Genomic DNA, 19,521 nt, shown 5'->3' on the forward strand with positions numbered 1-19,521 from the left:
ATGCTTGTGCATCATAAGGACAAGTCTCCTGCGCTCAGTCTGACACTTTTTGCACCGCATCTGTCTCTATAAAGAACATTTGGGCTTTGCATAAGTAAGGACAAAGTTTAATTATTTTTTTTCCCTCCATCGTCATGGAGAAACAGTGAATATATGGAGAGAGCCACCCTCCTGGAGCTGGGTGTTAAAATGGCTGGATCCTGCTTCCTGAACCCTGCTCTTCATGTGGGAGGTGTTGAGGCATTTTTGGAGATGCTCTCTGTTCCTGCGAATGTTCCCACGCTCGATTTGCACAAATTTAAGCGAGAACACATTAACATGGCACAGATAAAGCTGGAGCGAGGCGCTCTCAGTGCTAACATGACCTTCATACAACGCTTGAAAGGCTTAAAGATGTGAAGTTGAAGGGTGCTTCTGTGATTCTCTAGTTAAACACTTTAGATTTTAGATTAACTTTTTATTGTGTCTGGGAGGAAATTCCAGTAACTCTCAATCTCTGGAAACAACCTAAATGTAGAGTTGGTTAACCCGAACCCTAAGCGGCCTTTTTCCCAGTCCTCCTCTTTATGCTCCCCTGATGCCTGCAGGCCGAGGAACCGTCATCCTAATCGGCTTGAGATCTGGCTGCAGGTCAGGCCAACAGATGAATACAGATTAGAGGGTCACAAGGCAGAGAGGGAGATTAGCAGCTCTGGCCAACGTAGCCTCCTCCGCTGACCCTTCATCAAAGCAGTCCACGGACAACTCTATCTACTGGGCCTGAAAAGTCGAGGGAAAAACTGTAATCCTACCTTTTTATACTGTACACTTTTACACGCTGAAAGCCTGATTTTAGAGGAAGCTTTGCTTCCTTTTGTGTCATGACACCAAAGACGGCCTCAGTCTGGGAGGAAACTGACCATCTGGTGTTTTAACACACACTGTTTGCTCAACTGCACCATTGAAGCTACATCTGTGTTTGGGCCGCCGAATGATTGGGAGGTCATTTCTATAGGGTAGCAGCCCCCTTACGCGCAACCGGGTGGTCATTTGTATTGCATGGTTAATAAACAGGCAGGTTAAACCTGTTGGATTTAAATGAACAGGCTCCGAGCTGGGAGTTTGTGCGCGGTTCTGCTTAGCAGAGACCTGTTCAGCAAACTCTCCCTCAGCTTCATTGGATCTCTCTCTCTCTCTCTCTCTCCCTCTCTCTCACTCTCTCTGTGCTTCTACTCAGAATACAAAATGAAATAAAGCTGCCTGCGCTGTGTTCCAGACGAGCTGCCGGAGTTCGCTTCCTGGGTGTACCTCGGCTTTGATCTGACTGTAAATTAAACATTGCTGCTGAGATAACAGGCGCCGTGCCACCTACTGGGTTCAACACTACCTCCACTCCTCACACAGCTAATGTCCCTGGTTTGAACTCGGCAGAATTGATTCATGTTGAATGCTGCTTTATCTGGATCAACAACACTTGTGGGAATCTCTGCGGAGCAATTAGGCTGCAGTTGCATCGTTGTTGTTGGGTCTTTTTTTTTGCGTTGTCAGTAGTTCAAAGCACAGACAGTTTTGCGGCGAATCTCATCACACACATCAGCGCCGTCTGCGTCTGCCTCTGTGAATGAGAGGTGAGAGGAAATGCGTGCCAAACCGGGAAACGGCCACACAGGAGGTCGCAAGTGAGGTTAGACACAGCTAATCTGAGTGGGGGCGTTGAGTGTCTGACCTTTGGCATTCCCCTACAACTATTTTTGTAAGCACATGGTTAACAAAACACATTGCGTGGTGGATGCAGCCATTTCCCCTGGTCAAAAGACTCTTATGATCTTCTGTCTTTTGTTTCAATTCCAAATTTGGGGCTTTTGAAGACCATTGTATTCTCACATTTTGATGTTGTCTTACTCTGTTACCTGTTATTGCCTTCAGCCACTTTATCAAACAAATCTGCAGAATGTTAATATTTTAACAATCCCTATTCTTATGATACATTTCAGAAAACATGTTATATATTCTGTACCATCTACCTTGGGGCCCATCCCTCATTTGTACACCAATAGAGAATGTTGTGTATTCTCGTTGTGTAGGTTACCTATACATAAAGCTCGCTTTCCAAATAATTTTTTGCTGATTGCACTTGATCTGTTTGCTGTTATCTGCTGACACACAGACTTAACTAGAAAAAAACAGCAATATTTGACCTCCGGTGCACTTTTGTGGAGATGTAGAGAAGCTGTTTAAACTGAGGTATTTAGAGTGTCGGAGGCCTCTGATAGTGCAGACCAGGCTTTTAAGCTGTATGTGGTCCTTTTGCTCCAGCGGCTGCGCCCTGGCGGCTTTCTGCTGGAGGCCTTTGAAATGCTAATCACTTTTCCTTCCCTTTTGTCTTCCGTCTCCCCTCCAGATCCGTCCTCCAACTACATCAGACAGCTGGAAACGAAAGTGCGGATCCTCGAGGATGATAATAAGCTTCTCTCACAGGTGAGCTGCACGTGCTGCAGAGGTAAACGTTTCTGCATTTCATCCGTAGCCCAAACAGTAGTTGCTTGAACTTCCGAACTCACGGAAACACCACTGCTGCAACTTCACGGCTCGCGCCAAAAGTCATGGCAGCCGCGAGGAGATAAAGTGGTTGCCTGATGTCGCCGCGAAGCCGCCCCCTCACGACTGTCTGCCTGTTAGTTGGCGAGTATGTTTATCCATGTTTAATTCATGGGGAGTCAGTAAGCTTCAGTAGAGAGCAGTGATGTTGGCCCCCGAGGCGAGCCGTGAGACTGCGGGAGAGATGAGAGCTGCAGCGGTGACAGAGTAAAGCACTGCTACCAAAGCTGACCTTGTTCTGACTTCTCCCAAAATTTCAGATGGCTGGGGCAGATGAGTGGAGGTGGGAGTGCAAGAATAAAGGGATCGGGGGTGCGGGGGTGGGCGCGGAGGTTCATGGGGAGTTCACATATCAGTTTGCAGGGACGCGCGAGGCTGAAACTTGCAGCCGAGACATCAATTTTTCATATTCACGGGGCCAAAATGTGGAGCCTCCAAGTTTCTGCTCATCATCCATTAATGAGGTTCATGTATTCCGCTCTTGAACGCAACTGTTGCTCAGCTTTAAGATGTGGTCAACACCAGCTGCGTGGTAGTCAGGCTGCCGGCAGTCGAGAACTGGAGATTCATCCTTTAAAAAGTGTCTGATCTAAAGCATTTTTGCTTTACATGAAGTGATTTCTCTTTTTTAGATCCATCCGTAGGCAGAGTGACGGCCACAATCACAGATATGTGTAAAACGTATAATTATTCTGAACCACTATACATTTTTTTCTCCATAGGCAAATAACCGGTCTAGCTTATCACAGATACAGACAACAAAGGTAACTTTCTGAAACGTCCCTCTCTCTGCTCAGCTCACCTGATGTCAGCTCTTCACCTTCTTCTCCTTTCTTTTTGTCTGGTGGTGCGACTTTCTGTAAAAGCTTTAAGGAGAGTTTGGACAGGATGTAAACAATGGCTCTACAGGGTAACGCAGATGGAGATGATTTGATTCAGAAGCCAGGAAAAGCCCATGTTTGACTCATCTTCCCAGAAAAACATGCATTTGAACAAAAATACCTCATTGGTTGTGCAAGATTGTAGCTTAACTTGGATCAACTTTGATTTTGAAAGGCTAATTTGTCAATAATTAGTTGTTTTGCATTATCTTGTAGAGCGACCTTTATGTCCAGTCCCTCCCTGCACGGCTAGCATGCTAATGAATGAGCACTTGATGCCCTGCTTGTATGCGGCCTATTTTTCAGAGAAGATATTTATGTCCTGCCTGGTACCAGGTACCGCCATCGAGCGCTCTGGCGCATAAATGTCGCTCGCTCATCCGACTTGTCGAGACGTCTGCTGGGCTGAATAATTAAAGATGTGGGGGAATCACAGGTAGATCTGCAAACATCTATAATGCATGACCGACAACTCGGAGCAGAGGAAGAAATTGTTAATGGTTTTGTCGCGATGAACTTTGGTTTCCAACAAATTGGCAATAAAACATGAGTGTACCCTTGTAAATAATTAAAAAAGGCACTGAGGTTTGCTGTTCATATGATTGTTATATAATAATCTAGCAGGTGGACTTGTCACATTGGATTATTCACCTCACTGGACTTGTTGCCTAACTTCCTGTGTTATGAAACAAGCCCAGTGGAAGTTTTGTCAACCTGAAAGGAAACAATAGCTTCTTATCACTGGAATGTTGCCCCTCGAAACCAGCCGGGCTGAAGAACTTTACTGTACTGGAGGGAGGGTGTTAGCAACAGAGTCCCGTGGTAAATATTAACAGGGCCCGTAGAGGGTCAGTTTGAAACGCAGGTGTGTGTTCACGTGCACAAGTCAACTTACTCAGACATGCGTGGATGTGGTTTGCGCTTGAATGGTCCTCCCACTCACATTGTTCTTTGTTTTTCAGCCGTGTCCTCTTTCCATAAATTACTGGTGTTTAGAGGAAATGTTGGGTTGTAGCTACAGGTTGACTGACGGATGCAGCCTGTTTAACCACTGAAAACCAATAGTGCGAAAAAAAAAGCCGCACAAATCTTTTTTCTTTTTCATAGTAAAATTGTGGCATGTATTCATTTGTTGTTCTTTTTTAACAAATAAGCCCAGCATTTAACAATGCAAGCGTAGCTGCGCATAAATGAGGTTAATGTGGACCCTTGTGTCAAGGTGACATCATCTCGCTGCCCCTCATAACTCAGACAGAAATGATGCAAGATGTTCACAGCTTCCCCCCGTCAGCACCTCGAACGCTGTAATGGATGGATAGTTGCGGGAGATTGCAGCAACTGCAATAATTCTGTTGGTCTCGTGGTCAAGGTCAGACCCAAGAAGGAATTTAAGTTGGAGACGTCCGTTGGCCTGGAACAAAAACAAGATATAGCGGTAATGAAATGATTTGTCCGTTTCGGGAATTGCGTGTTTATCTGACATTCAGGGAATACACAAAGCCTGGAGAAATGTTAGCCGAGAAGTAGGAGACGAGCATGAATTTGGAAACCCAAAGGGTAGATTGTGCCGAGGGAGGGATTGTGAAAGGTTGGGTGAACACCAGGAGGTTCCGGAGTCGCGAGAGGAGAGAAGGCGGCAGCAATCAAAGCACTGAGAAGATGAGAGGGATGCTGACTGGTGTGTGTGTGTGTGTGTGTGTGTGTGTGTGTGTGTGTGTGTGTGTGTGTGTGTGAGTGTGCGATTGTGCTGAGGGAGATAACACAAAGGCAGGCAGCAAGACTGTCCAACGTCCACAGACGCACACCCACAGATAATCGGACTATTTATTGCTCGAGTGCTCCCAGGCGTCACGTGTGTTCACATAAGGGGGAAGGGGGAGGGGGGGGGGGACTGGAGCGTGATGAGAGAAATGTCACAAGGAACGGAGGTGTTTCCGTCCGCTGGGATGGGCGACACATCAAGGAACCAGCGGTCTTTGTCGGCTAATGAGAGCCAATCTCAGCAACTCCGTCCCTCGACGGCCACGAGACGTGGCGCGGTTTAGTGAACCGAAGCGCCATTTATGTAACACATGAAAGGTTTGGGGCTCAGAGCGATGGCAGGAGTCAGTGGAGGACACTGACGCATCAGTCAGGTTAAATTATAATACAGTGACGTACTATCCAATAGGACCATCAAAGATATTGACAGGCTGTGAGCTGCAGGGCATATATCCAGAGTATAGACTTTGAACATAATTGTTCTTTGGTAATCCACAAAAACAACGACCAGTCTCCAGTTTCTTTATGTACAAATCTGCATCCGCATTAGAAATGTTGGTTTTTCATAATGGAGAACACAAATTTGCAAGAAGAGCTTAAAACATGCCTGATGTTGCTTTTTCATTGTTCCTTGTTTTTGTCTGTGTGTTTGTTTTTGTGCTCAGCAGTGCAACCCAGGTGACCTCCGGGCCCTGAGGAAGGGAATGAGCCTGTACCATTCCGAGTCCCAGCTGTCCTCGCTGCCCCAGCGCCAGGACGCCATGCACGTGGTCAGTAGCCAGGAAGAACTAACAGAACCACAGAGGTCACCATAAAGCCTGGGAGGGGGGACAAATACACACGTATACCCAACGTTCAGTGATCAGAATTTGTGACTTTCGGGGTAAATGCAAACACACACTGAATTTCAGGGATACGCATCAGATCAGCTTCAACAGGAAATGAAGCACTAGAGGGAAGAACAAAGATGAGGGAAAGGAAGGAAGATGAAACAGACTGGAATAACAGAGGAGGAAGGCTGTAATCCAAGACGGAGAGCAAGGTTTGAAAGCGGTCGGCCTGCACATTCCGCCCTCTCCTGTCCTCCCTCCATCGGTTTCCGTTCTCCTCCCAGGAGCCGGTTTGAACTGAATCCCACAATGAAAGTAATAATCCTCTCCAATCCAGCGCCACCCCTGACCCTGCCTGTGTCTGCAAGGGGGAGGCACCATAATTGTTTTCTGACTGCTTAAGTTAGCTCCGAGTGTGGCTATACCCTCAATCAGAGGATGAAAAGAATCAATATTGTCTTTTAATCACAGTGGCAGGGAGTCAGGGGTGGGAACCGCCACTCTGGATAAGCACCTGAGTCAAACCTGCCCCCTCGAAGGGTTTTAAACACCACCCAGTTATAATCAGGAACCTTTGTCCCCTGTCCAGATGTCTGTCCTCACTGTATAAAAGATAAACAAATGCCTTCTGCTTGATATTGACGCTCCCCTGCTGAAGGTGATGTTGGAAACAAGGAAGAGGTTTTCATGACAGTAGAGGTGTTTTTTTCAGTCCTTAACTGGGGTCAGTGGGCTCCTGGGACCAGCAAAACCTCTCTTTTGGTTTGAGGAAAAGTAGGGATTCAAGTTTTGTCAAAACATATCATGAGTAGGACTCTTGCCATCACAGAGTTGTTGTTTTTGGCTGTTTGGGGCCCGTCTGACCTCAGTGTCATCAGGCAGCGACGCTGCTATCTCGGCTGACGGACGAGAATCATCCGATCATCGTCGAGTGAGGAGCGTGACTCCCCGACCGTGTTCTGTAGCGTGATATTGTCAGAAAAACAGTCGTGACAAAAATAAGCGGGCTAAAGAAAGGACACGCAGACGCTCTAAATCAGGCCTGTTTATGTACAGCCGGTCGTCTCTCGGCGTTCAGCTGCAGGACCGTAAACACTCCACAGAGCTGTTTTTCCCGCCTGTCTAAATCAGTTTCCTCCCTGTGCTGCTCCCCAAATCAAAATAAACCGGGAAACTTGGCTCTGATGGGAGCACAAAGTGTTTACACATTTCAAACAATGGCTCCAACCCACCAAAGAGACCATCGAAGGGGGGCGACGCTGATTTATGTGCTGTTTTTGTTTCCTTTAGCTGACTTTAAAATGCATTTCAGAGGGAGATTCGCACCAGTAGGAAGCCACCGCAGAGTGTCTGGAAGAAAACAAACGTTTTCCTGGGAAACGATGCTAATTAATGCTAAAGACCATCTGAGCAGTGTCATGAAAGTGATCGCGATTGATCAGATGCCATAAATAAAATATGTCATGTCTACATCCATTGATTATGAATAACCTGTTTCCCTCTAAACATCCCTCCGGGTCACTGCGGGATTGTTATTCTATATTTCTGCACTGTCAGGTCATGTGGGCTCCCCCTGGCACCTAAACTGGGCCAGCGGGTAAAATGCATCGCTGGTTAGAGGAGAATAGGCCGCGGAGCCGCGGAGCTGTGTCTAATGCAGGGCCCCGATGCTGCCGAACACTGAATGGAGCCATTGTTTGTCCCTCCAACAGAGAGCCACTGTTTGGAACAGACCAGGGGGGGTAAGATGAGTCAGGCAGGGGTCTCGGCTCCTCTTCCCTGGCTGGCTGCTCCCATCACACCAGGTTAAGTCAGAGTGTGCAGGTAGCATACCTAACTGTGGAGTTTAATACACAGATCCAGACGTAGGGGGAAGAAAAACACATGATTTGATTTGGGGGGGAAACGGATGCTATTTTCATCGCTGCAGCACAATAAATCCCTCCCGTTAGATCACATCCAACTCTGATCACAGTGGCGCTTTAAGGCTTATTCAGTATTCTGTGGAGGTTACGGATCCAGCTCCTGTTCCTCCCGCATCCTAGCTCAACTTCTCTGGAAGAAAAGCTACAAACCATAACAGCGGTTGTGTCCTCCTTCTTTAAGGGTACTGGCCGCCTCCCAACCAGTGAGTCCTCTCCTGCTACAGGATACCTGTCCTGCGTCCAGAAGCCTGAGGCTGTGGTGCATGCCATGAAGGTTGGAAGACTTATTCACCATTTCACCAGAGCTGCTTTAAGATTGGAGTTAAAACTCAGTGCACACATCAGACTAAACTTGTTGGTATCAAACTGGTTAAATACGATTAATATTTGTTCCGATTATAGATGTGCCATGTAGTTCCTATCTTTGGCCACCGTGGGGCAGTCATGTAACGTAAAGAAAATGTTTACGTAAACATGTTGGTGCCGCGATTGTGGGCAGGTACCTAAAATACTGCAACTTAGAAAAAGTAGAGCCTCTGGAAGTAACTGCAGTGTCTAGACTCGCCTTAAAAAAAGAATGCTTTGTCTTTAATGAGGCTAATAAAATTGTTCAGCTTTAAAGGCTCACGGCTGCATCTGCCCACAGGTGCTGGAGGTTCATGAGAACCTAGACAAGCAGGTTCCAGAGGACTACGAGGACGATCTGAGCGAGAAGGAGAAGGCCATCGTGAGAGAAATGTGCAACGTAAGAGTTTTATTTTTTCTTCTTAAAACTAAGAGACCCGTTTAAATGAGATGCAAGAAAATCAGGTTTTATTTGGGAATGTTTTCCTTCTTTCTTGGGATGGATAAAGAACCATTGGTGTAAACAATGTGGTCCTTTTTCCCACAATGCCCCTGTTTGTTCTGTTAGTTTTTGCATTCTCCTCAGCCGGGTGCAAATCAGGTCACTTTCTGAGCCGCTTGCACTAATGAGGATGCCTTATTTAGACTCATTTGGTTAGAAATGGCATCTGCAGCCGAGTCTGGGCACAGCTCTCTCTTTCCATCTCCTCTCTCAGCTTCCCACCCTCACCCTCCTCGTCCTCCCTCGTCCCCGTTCCAACCCCAGTCCAAAGTCTCATAGTTGAGCTGTCAGAGCAATTAAACCAGAGCGGCCTGGAAAAGAGCACTCCCTCTCCTCCATCTCCCCATTTCTCTCCATCTTTGTCTGCTGGCCCTGAAAGGCCCCAGTGCGGGATAAAAGGTCTGCTGATTAGAGAGAGAGAGCTGCCCTATCCTGTTTTGGCCCTGCAGAGGTATGTGACAGGCAGGAATCTGGATGAGCACCACAAAAGTACCACTGTAGTATCAGTAGGGTCCCCTGGGCCCCCCTCCCCTCTTAGTGCAGAGAGATCTCAGCAGCAGAGAGCAGCCGTGTGAGGACGGAGATTCAGAGATAGCGAAGCCGTAATGTGGGTCTGCCACCAGCTCAAAGTCAAACTGTGAGCCAGTGAAGTGAAGAAGAAAGACTCTCCTCCTTTCCACCCCCCCTCCATCTCTTGTGTCTGCTTCTCTCTTCCTGCGCCTCTTGACTTCCCCCTCTCGTCTGTTCGCAGGTGGTGTGGAGAAAGCTGGGGGACGCGGCCGGATCAAAGCTGTCCGTCAGGCAGCACCTCTCTGGGAACCAGTTCAAAGGGCCGCTGTAGCGCGGCAAGCAGCCGGAAAAAGAGAGCGAGTTCAGGATTTGCAGTACCTGCAGCTCACCTGAAGACACCTCCGACTACCTGCCGACACAGTCCATCACGCTCTTCTCCGCACTGCCTACTGCATTCCTTCGATAGACACTCAAAAGTCTGGCTAACGAACGGACCCGTTAACCTGCCATTTACACACAAAAAACATTTAGATCCGAGTTTATAAGGCGACTGGCAGCTAGATTCACCAACGCACCACTTTTTTCCCACCGTCTCGGAGGCGACGCCGCCGCTATCTGCGAGAGCTACCAACACAAACTCCGTGGCAAACCTGTCCTGCGCTAGGCTAGCAATACAACATGGTTTCAAGCACAGACCTGCTGAGATCTCTCCACTGGGGTGTGACAGAAGCATCGCAGTGGTCTCACCTGAGAAGTTTCCTCCTTAGCTCCTGTCGCGCGTATAACTCCCCCTAGTGGTGAAAGAGTATAATTAGTATTAGCGTTCAAAAGTGTTAACTAATGTGAAACCCACTGTGACCTAGCGCCTTTTGCTCATAAGACAAGTCTATGATAAATAAACGTCTAGAGATCACTGTTAACTTGTGTATATTATGTATAAAACCATAGCACTACTTCATTGTTATTGATTTTACTTTATCTCTTTTGTATTCTAGCGTGGCCATGTGATCAATACTTTAGTTTGATAAGCACACACGTACAGACCCGAACAAGGGTTTGATTTTAGTAAAAATGTTGTCTTTTTTTTCTATCTATCTATCTATCTTTCTTTCTTTTTTAATGACTTGTTATCTGGTCGCTATGTAACTTCTGAAAATCCTTTGAGGCCATTCTGAATCCAATCATGTCCACATGCTAATGGGTAGATCATTCACGTTTGTGAAATCAGCCAAAAGAAACAAAAATTAACGAAAATTTAAACAACGTATGCTGTGTGCATGCTCGACAATCATTTTCTCAGGTTGGGAGGACTCCAGCTTTAGCATCTATGACAGAGTCAGGCTGTGTGTGTGTGCGCGTGTGTGTGACAAACCCGGTTACATCTCGGTCAGAGGCTGCTGAAGGCGTTTGCTGAATCCATCCAAAAAAAGAATTGAAAATGAAAAAGCCCAGTTCAGCATCCTTATCTCTGGTTTTGTTTTATCAGCAGATGAAAAAGGGAGGTTTCTTGCTGTTGCCATGGATTCAGCAGGTGCGTGGATGCAGCGCATCTTTCGCGACACGGATCCTTCTTCTCTTTGAGAGTCTTCCATTCGCTGTCTCCTCTTGAAAACATTTCTTGATGTCAGAGTGAACAAACACGTTTCTCCTCAGAGTATTTATTTGCCAGATGTCAGATAGAGATGGGAGAGCTCGCCGTAGCTGATCTATCCGATTTATCGGGTCGCTTTGGTGGCTGACAGCTCAGGCTGTCCCATTTCTAGTGTTGTTTGTTCCAAATTAGAACATTTTGTGAGGCTGCCCACCATGCAAGCTCAAATAATGGGTAAAAAACTAAATCAAGGTATGATTTTATAGAAGTGTCCTTTTTTCTAGGAACTAATTCGAAGCCACTGTACCATTTTGAATACTTTATACAGTATATACAGGAAGTGGCATTTGATTTGAGGCTTGCCACCCTTTTTCTGCATGGTGTTTTGATTTGGAACCCAACTGTCTCTTTTTGTAAATGTCTTTAGTGGGTTTTTTTTCTGCTAAAAAGCTAAAACCAGTGAACAATTCTAGATTCGACAGCGTATACGTCGGCTCCTGTAGTAACTAGCATGGCTGTGACTTTTTTCATGAGTTGTACTCATAGGATTGTTCGACAGCTGAAAATCTTAGATAATTCTTAGAACAATTTGGGAGAAAATAAAAGTTGATTGATACTGTAACGTCTGGTCTTTCCCCCCGTTTCCTTCAGTCACACTGCCCCCTAGCGGTGTAAAAAGTCAATGTTTCTCTGGAGTCTGGCTACTTATTCCCAACTTGCTGTGAAATCAGTGTTGCTTTAAGTTTAAGTTTTGATTGAAATTATTTTCATGCTTTATTGGTATGAAGATTAAACAAACTTTAAAGAAATGAAGCACACTTTATTTCCCAACGGCCAATAACAAAACAGAGAAAAGAGCCTGTTTAAGGCACACATGGAACCTCAAACATGGAAATAAAATCTAAATCTTAGACTTTCCAGTGGTCCACAGTTGATGTGACAGCTGTAATCTTGTCACAGGACACTTTAGAGAACAGCTGAACAGGCTGTATGATGGTTTTCTTAATGTTCATCCACCTCAACATATGGGGAAGGAGACAGAGACATTTAGAAAATCCCAGTTTTCACCCCTGAAGTATAAAAGGGAACAGAAGATAGTACATTTCAATAATAATGACCAGGACATAATTCTAAAACTGTGCCTGTACAACTGTCACTGCTCTTCAGTGCAGCTGCCCAGGAAACTTTGAAGTCTAAATGTTTTTAAGCCACATTAATGAGGCGACAGGACACAAATAGGCTCTCCCTCGGCATCGGAGGATCCGTGCTCACTCTGCTGTTCCAGGAAACTTCCTCCATCAGCTGCGGCTCCGTGCAGATTTAGTCCGTGACCCTGGTGCGGTGCCCTCATCTCATCCACCCACCGCGGTTCAGGGGCATGCCCGGCGGTGGCGGCAAGGGCACTTGTGCTTGCCCCGGGGGCACGGGAGGTGGGGGAGGGTACCCGGCAGGCGGCAGACCAATACCTGGAGGGGGAACGTGGCCTGGCGGCATGCGTGGCGGCGGTGGGGGATAGCTGTTGTAGCCTGGAGGTGGATACGCCGGTGGCAAGCTGGGTGGTGGATAGCTGGTAGGAGGAGGACCTGGAGGTGGTGCTGCAGGAGGGGGATACACATGATACGGTGGCATCGGAGCAGCATAACTGGGTGGCATGGGAGCGTAGGAGGGGCCTTCTGTCTTCATCATGGACTGCAGGCTCTGGAACCCTTCACCCGACATGTAGGAGCTGGTGGTGGACATGAGGTAGTTGGACGGTGGGGGCGGAGGAGGACGATGAGGCAGGGGAGGGGGCTGCTGATGCGGAGGTGGAGCATGTGGCGGAGGAGGAGCGACTTCAGTTCCTGGTTCTGCTTCAGTGGGAGGTGCCGGAGCCGGGGCTGGGGCTTTGCGGTCTGTGGAGAATTTAAAATTTTTTTAAAGAAGCACACGCCATCCATCACTGGAGATGAAACACTTAGGGCCATTTAAGTGGCGTTCAGTCATTAAAAAGTGGTTTAAAAATGTCTGATAAACAAGAATTCCCACTGTCATATGAACAAACAACCTTTTCATTCTCAGACGGTGACCACACAGCTGGAAATTAACAGGCTCGACCACAGGAGAGCTCATTACCAGACTCATTTTGGTCTGGGGGTTAGAAGTGTGCAAATCTGGGGAAGAATGCCCAGATGTTTGACCAGGGACGTAATCAGACTGACCCCCAATTTCCACATAGAGTCTGTGCCGCACCACCGAGCAGATCCACCCTCATTCTAGTGAGCAGCTGTATTTCCACAGCGAGTACCTCACCGTGCCTCTGGAGCATCCCTGACACGCCAAGTTGGAGCTACGCTTCAGTATCTCAGACGTTTATGTGGACATCGGGGGTGAGAGCTTTGGGTCTAAAGTTCTGGCAGTCCATTCCAGGCCTGGTGTTGGCACTAACAGAACGGCAGATGGATGGTTTTTTACAACTTTCTTACCTGGGGGAGGCTGTGATGTGGGCAGAGGGGGCATCGGGCTCTCAAGTCTAGGAATCTTTGATCCGAGTTGTTCTGTAAATTAAAGGTGCAGTTAAAACAAACCCTGCCAATAACAGGAACGCGACCCGCATTAGAATTGGTTTATTATCAGTCAATGAAAGGAGATTAACAAAGCTCAGTTATGCGTGTTTACCAGGAGCCTTTGGTTCATCTTTTGGGGACGTCTGTGTGAAAGAAAAGAGTGGAAGAAATTATGGAAACACTGAAAAATGTAGAACTTTAAAAAACAAGAGCAACCGACTTGATACTGATCACCCGCTTAGAGATGGGACACATTCACACATGCACTCACGAGTGAGCGTTTGAGCTGGCGCGCAGGGCTGCTTCCCTGAGGGGAGGTCTTCTTTGGTGGTGGGGGAGGAGGGTTGTTGGCTGGTGGTGGTCCCTGTGGGGTTGGAGGTGCAGGGGCAGGAGGAGCCAGCGTCCTCTCCTTCTCCTGTAGCTGCTGAGGAATCGTCTTGTTCCCCTGGGAATACAGGTCCAGGATCTGATGACAGATATCTACAACAAAAATGAGGTTTTTGTTCAAACAAAGGTAGGTGGAGCGAAGCGCTGCGACAGGACAAATGTTTCACGATCGGCACCTTCTAGCAGTTCAACTGGAACATCCTGGACGAACTGCTCCCACCAGCGACGCGACGACTGCTTGGCGGTCCACTCCTGGATGTCAAACTTACAGAGGCGTCCGGCCAGGTACATGACAGCAACAGCGATGATCTCTGGCTCCCACTGGAGGGACAGCATGGTGCACAGGCTGCCAGGAACACACAACACACAATTAAGGTCCTGAATGGTGTCTACACTTTTCCCTAAAAGATGTAAAAAGTTAGATTATTTTATCACAAGAGGTAGAAACTCCAGGTGGTTTGAACCTAGTGAGAAAAGGACTTTTCAGAAGTGAGAAAAGGACTGAGAAAACAGAGTTTAATGCAAACATTTCCCCGGAATCCCACACATGACCTACTCCACTGCCTACCTGTCGTTGACAAAAGTCCATGCCATCTGCAGGACCTTGCAAACTTTATTCTTCTCGCCTACATTACAAGGGCCCATTAGTTTTTCACGTACTGTATGATGATGTATCAACAGTGCATATGTAAAGAGAGAATTTCATCCAACCTTTAAGTTGCTTCACATAGCGAAGCAGGAACATGTAAGGATGTTCCACCTGCAGGTCAAATTTAATAGTCTGAAGCAAAATTCTCTCCAGCACCATCACCTCTTCCTATGAGAAAGCAGAGAAATGAATGAAGGCAAAGGTTATAATAACTATGACTTCTGTCTTATGTAAGTCCATTTTAGGCTGCATTTGGAAAATATTTGAAATAATAGCACCTTTGGATCATCTCCAAACTGGGCAAACTGCACATCGTTTAGCAAACTTCGGGCAGTTTTGATGATGTCTTTGCACTTCTTTGGGGTCTCCTCCACTTTTCCCGCCAAGAAAAGACAGCATGCCCCTGTAACCTGATTGGATAAAGGCCATATCACAATTGTCAAATGAGTCCGCTTTCAGGTGACAAGTCAATGAGAATGATCGTCTGATCTTACATATCTGGGAAACTGCTTGAAGGAGTGAAACATGTAGAAGCGGTGGAAATATATGATGCCGGTGGCCAGTGTGTCATAGTGTCTGATGACTTGTCAAGGTCACTTAACTCTAAATGTTATTACTGCAAAAAAAAGTTATTAGATTATTTTCTCAGTCTTTTGCCAGTATTTAATTATACTGCCCATCAAGGATACAGGCCAAGTCTGGTTCCCACGTCAAATATGAAGCGGGCTCCTTCTCTCCGATAGCGAGCCTCAGTTCCAGGATCTAGTCCTTCAGACTGAGATGGGGTGTGGGCTAAATCCTTTTTGTCCCAGTACCAGCATGGCTTGATGTGGTCCAACATTCCTTGACTGGACAAGTTCTCTTTGGAATCCTTCATTGGCTGAGGAGAGGAAACAGAGGATGGACCCGCCACACCTGGCTGTGGAGATGACAGATAACCATGATTATATGACCAACAAGTGTTCCTCGATTAAAGTATAAACCTTCCCCGATTCATACTGCGTTGGTATGTGAAGCAGAGGGCGGTGACGGGGACGTTTATTACCGCTACCAGCACCTGCTTAATTGCATGGGATCAACACGACGAATAAGCTACCTACGGTTAGCAGCGAACGTGAGGTGTTAGCCGAGCAAACATGACAAAAGTTAGTAACAGTAATGTAACGGTCGAGATCACACCAGACGAGTGCATAATTTAAATCAAATATACGTGTATACGAGTAAAGTCAAACCGGGAAAGGAAAATTCAAATGAAGTAATTAAAAAAAAATAGACATCAATGACAATCACTCAACACACAAGTGACTTGTTAGCAACCTAGCGTAGGTTAGCAAACCTGCTCTATTCGCTGACTTTGAGCCAGCGATGAGTCGGATTTCATTATTTATTTTTCTAATATCGGGTTGTGACTATAAATATCTTGCCTTTAACATGTAGCCGAGGACAGAAGTCAACAAAATAGGCAGCGGCGTTTAAATTCCACAGTGATCACGGTATCGTAGCTAACAAGTGACCATCCGCAGACTCCATTGTAACTCCGCCATCATGGGTCAACGTCACAGAAATGACGTTCAACGTCATTACGTAAGAGGTAGGACGTAATTACGCTGGAGCGACTGGTAGATTTTCTTTTCCCCCAGTATATTTAGATTTAAACTCTAAATTACCCTCTTGATATGTGCTAGTTAATTACTTAGTTAATTACTACACACATAACAAAAAAAACAAAGCAGGAAAAAAAAACATTTCCTTAATAGAAATTAAATGTGCTATTCCCCAATTAACCACTAGAGGGAAACAGATAATAACTGTTAAACTTTGTAAGCGAGACTGAATTTTTGGAACAAAGGTATGAGTATCTCTCCTTTTATCCCTGTCTTTCTCTATTTTAAATGATAAATCAAGAGCTTATCTTAAATCTTAACTTCTTTCCATTCCTTGAATCTCTGAATTACTTTCCACGATGAATAATAATGACATGTTTTTAATTCACCAGTCCAATTATATTCACCCCCAATACTGATATCCTGTATGATGATGCAACAATGCTCATGTGCATACCAGTAATGAATAAAAAAATGCAAAATTTAAGGGAGTTAAAAGCTGTCAGATATGTGGTATATCACTAATGAGTTTATTTTTTTCTTCATAGTTGGTAAATTGGGAAAAAACCTGAGAGGCAAGGTTTGTTGTTCATTTGCACCTACATCATACACATGTATCTTTATAAATTTTTTCTGTTCCCATTTTGAAATGTGATGTGAACAGGTACTCCCTATCATCATCCATGACTGATTCGACCGAGAGAAGTAGCATCTAGTGCCCAGACTGCTTCTCTCACTGCCCTCGTGTCTGAGATGAGCCATTTCTGAATCATTTACTGTGTCCAAATTAAAATTTTGGGATCTGCATGCATTATATATTCACCCGTACTTGGACAAATCCTCTTAACTGTGGGAGAAATTGTCAGGATGTGTCCTTTGGAAAAGTAGGCGCCTTGTCTAGTTGTATTGCCCATAGCAAAGGAGCATCTCAATCTGTCACTCAAGTACACACACACACACACACACACACACACACACACACACACACACACACACACACACAGGAAGGAAGGGAGGGAGGGAGGGAGGGAGGGAAGCCACAGTAAATCAGCTTATGAATAATATATACTTGTACTTTCTATATTAATATTAAACATTGCATAATGAAGCACCAACTATAAGCAAATCCCAGAGCAATATTCATATCACTATGCGCTGTCCTGAAGTGGACCTTTAATTGTTTATGTCAGTCTTGCTGTGGTTTAGCACAGGAAAAGGTGCGCGTTGACCACCTTTTTAACATTACACCAAGCTACAGCTGTACAGCAAGTCTGTGTTATGTTTACTGCAGTTTCCGTCTTTCATATACTGTTTAGTGAGCTATTTTAAGACATTAAGGCAAGTTTGCTATTCTTCAGAGACTAAACATAGTGAAGTGGCATGAAAAATGTAAGAGGAGAATTCAAGGAGGGTTATGCCCCAGAATCAAAGCTAGTAATATCTTATATCCCCTTGTCCACTAATGTACAGTGACATCCTCAGGCTCATGTTTTATGGTTCATATTTGACTTTGACCTAAAGATTCACTCTATTGAGCAGCCAAGCCAACATTAAGCCATGCTTTTCACAGAAAAGCCAACACTAAATCATTTATATTGTCCAAATTAAAAATTGGACTTTGCTAGCATTATATATTCTCCTTATTCTTGAAAACTGCATCACACTCCACACTGCATATTGGTTTATTTGAGGATGAAATCATTTAATTTACATTTAGAAGGATGTTAGGTTCCCCATTCCTTTGTCCGGTAATGGGCAAGAGAAAAAGTGCTTTTTCCTTTTTCTTCACTTGCATTTTAAGTGATAGCAACCTTGAGACGCTGTCGACATAACATTTCTTGTTACTTGGACAAAACTTTCATCCCAGCATGAGCTCAGTTCTTGTGCGTAGGTCTCGCCCAGTGGTGCGTTTGGGTGTCTCCACTCCAACAGTGGCACTTACCACACGAGATGCATGTCTCCTTGGAGGCAACACTTTGGACTTAAAACCTTTCCTGTGTCCACAAGCTGGGTATTTGTGCTATATTGGCTCCACACAGCCCAGCTTAAACTGCACTTGCCCGGAGCCAGCAGATACAGGCTATAATGGAGGCATTGATGTATTATTGAGAAACCCATGGGTGAGGATCAAGGAGCTGCCTGCAAGCCAGCAGGGACAGCAAGGCAGTGTGTGAACTCAGAATAATGTTTTCCTTCTGCATCCAGCATGTCCACAACACGCTGTTGCTCTCTTGCCCTCATGCAAAAAAAAAAAGAAAAAAAGAGAAGACATTTCATGTGATATCACATGCCAAATTTATGTACTCTAGTCAAAGCAATATGCTTGACAACATGCTCGGCCTCTGTGAAAGATAGCTGTTGTGCTGTAGTGTTTCCATGTGGAGTCTGCTGAGGTTATGTCTACTTGAGCCAGAGCTGAGATGACATTTCATTTATATAAATAATTACTGGCCTGAAAGTCCCCTAGGCCTGCCCCGAAGCAATCAAACTTCTAATGCTCTTAAAATTGCCCACCATCTTTTATTAATGGGAGACTATAAAATGCATTGCTATAGCTGTACACTTCTCTGCTGATCCTCATGGAAATAATGTCAGTTTTAAACAGCCTTAATAGGCTTCATAATTTTATCCAACAATGTTTTTCAATTGTGAATTGTTTTGGAAGGTTTTTCATAAAAAGAAACTCGAGTGTGTTCTTAGCTGAGCTGTGCTGAGTGCTCACCTGTGCCTGCACTGATATAAATGAGTATGTGTGCCAATGATTGCACGTTAGCGCCATTAATTGCTTCCGAGCAAACCTGATTTTCTCTTCAAGGACTCCCTCAGTTGCTGGATTGTATAAAAGGCGCATTAAGGATGCTTCACGTCTAAATAACAAGAGTGGAAAGGGTTTCGATTCCTTGAATATGTGTGCGCCGTCTCCCCACTGTGCCAATAGAGGGTACTGTTGCCTCGCAACATGATCTCGACAACAGAGTCCCACCTCCGATGAAGTGTGAGGACGTACAGTAGGCGTGCAGCCCACTGAAACACAATAGGGTCATTTGGTCACTTCCACGACCCGGGATGTCAGTTACTGGTAAATTATTACTTATCTTATTTAGGGGAGCCACTTAAACACTGAGAGTGAAGCGTTTCAATTAATATAATTTAAAAAGTCGGTGGTTCAGGAATGTTTTTCTTTCAGTATTCTGAGCCAACTTTCTCGACAGTGTGGAAAATGGATCCCCAAGATAAATCCCAAGCAAAGATGAAATGACCTTTAGAGGCGACAGATGTAAACGATAAAAAAGGGACGGATGGAGCTGAAACTCCAACAGACAGCGTGGCGCTGCATTTTTTTAAGAGAGCAGTTTTTGACTGACGGTGATATATATTTTGAGCTCCCGGGACGTCTCTGATGTCCATGGGTTGTC

At 45.5% G+C, this 19,521-nt stretch overlaps 2 protein-coding genes across 5 annotated transcripts in view; one reads left to right on the plus strand and one right to left on the minus strand.

Moving 5' to 3' along the window:
* The window catches only part of ccdc85cb (coiled-coil domain containing 85C, b), a 30,863-nt gene extending 19,319 nt beyond the window's left edge, over positions 1-11,544 (plus strand). The window contains exons 2-7 of one of the 4 annotated variants that reach the window (XM_029849157.1): positions 2,381-2,457; positions 3,300-3,341; positions 5,885-5,989; positions 8,156-8,248; positions 8,621-8,719; positions 9,573-11,544. In XM_029849157.1, coding sequence (XP_029705017.1) covers positions 2,381-2,457; positions 3,300-3,341; positions 5,885-5,989; positions 8,156-8,248; positions 8,621-8,719; positions 9,573-9,662 — 506 coding nt within the window. In that variant the 3' untranslated portion in view covers positions 9,663-11,544. The remainder of the gene's footprint in view (positions 1-2,380; positions 2,458-3,299; positions 3,342-5,884; positions 5,990-8,155; positions 8,249-8,620; positions 8,720-9,572) is intronic. The other 3 variants (XM_029849158.1, XM_029849159.1, XM_029849160.1) reach the window with 3 other exon arrangements.
* Positions 11,545-11,721: 177 nt separating this feature from the next.
* Positions 11,722-16,076, minus strand: ccnk (cyclin K). Its single transcript, XM_003971516.3, has 11 exons — positions 15,926-16,076; positions 15,191-15,420; positions 14,996-15,077; positions 14,780-14,911; positions 14,564-14,669; positions 14,421-14,478; positions 14,029-14,198; positions 13,737-13,945; positions 13,578-13,608; positions 13,385-13,456; positions 11,722-12,814 (listed from the first exon to the last, which is right to left on the minus strand). Exons 1-11 carry the CDS (start codon positions 15,932-15,934, stop codon positions 12,270-12,272), a joined length of 1,644 nt encoding a protein of 547 aa, XP_003971565.2. The 5' UTR covers positions 15,935-16,076; the 3' UTR covers positions 11,722-12,269.
* Between the last annotated feature and the right edge of the window lie 3,445 nt (positions 16,077-19,521).

The sequence above is a fragment of the Takifugu rubripes genome, chromosome 16, assembly GCF_901000725.2.
Source record: "Takifugu rubripes chromosome 16, fTakRub1.2, whole genome shotgun sequence".
NCBI classification, from domain to species: domain Eukaryota; kingdom Metazoa; phylum Chordata; class Actinopteri; order Tetraodontiformes; family Tetraodontidae; genus Takifugu; species Takifugu rubripes.

Coding starts and splice junctions, on each gene's coding strand:
- ccnk (XM_003971516.3), bottom strand. Junction 15,078..15,190: donor GTGGGAACCAGACTTGGCCT/GTATCCTTGATG, acceptor ACAAGTCATCAG/ACACTATGACACACTGGCCA. Junction 14,912..14,995: donor TCAAGCAGTTTCCCAGATAT/GTAAGATCAGAC, acceptor TTATCCAATCAG/GTTACAGGGGCATGCTGTCT.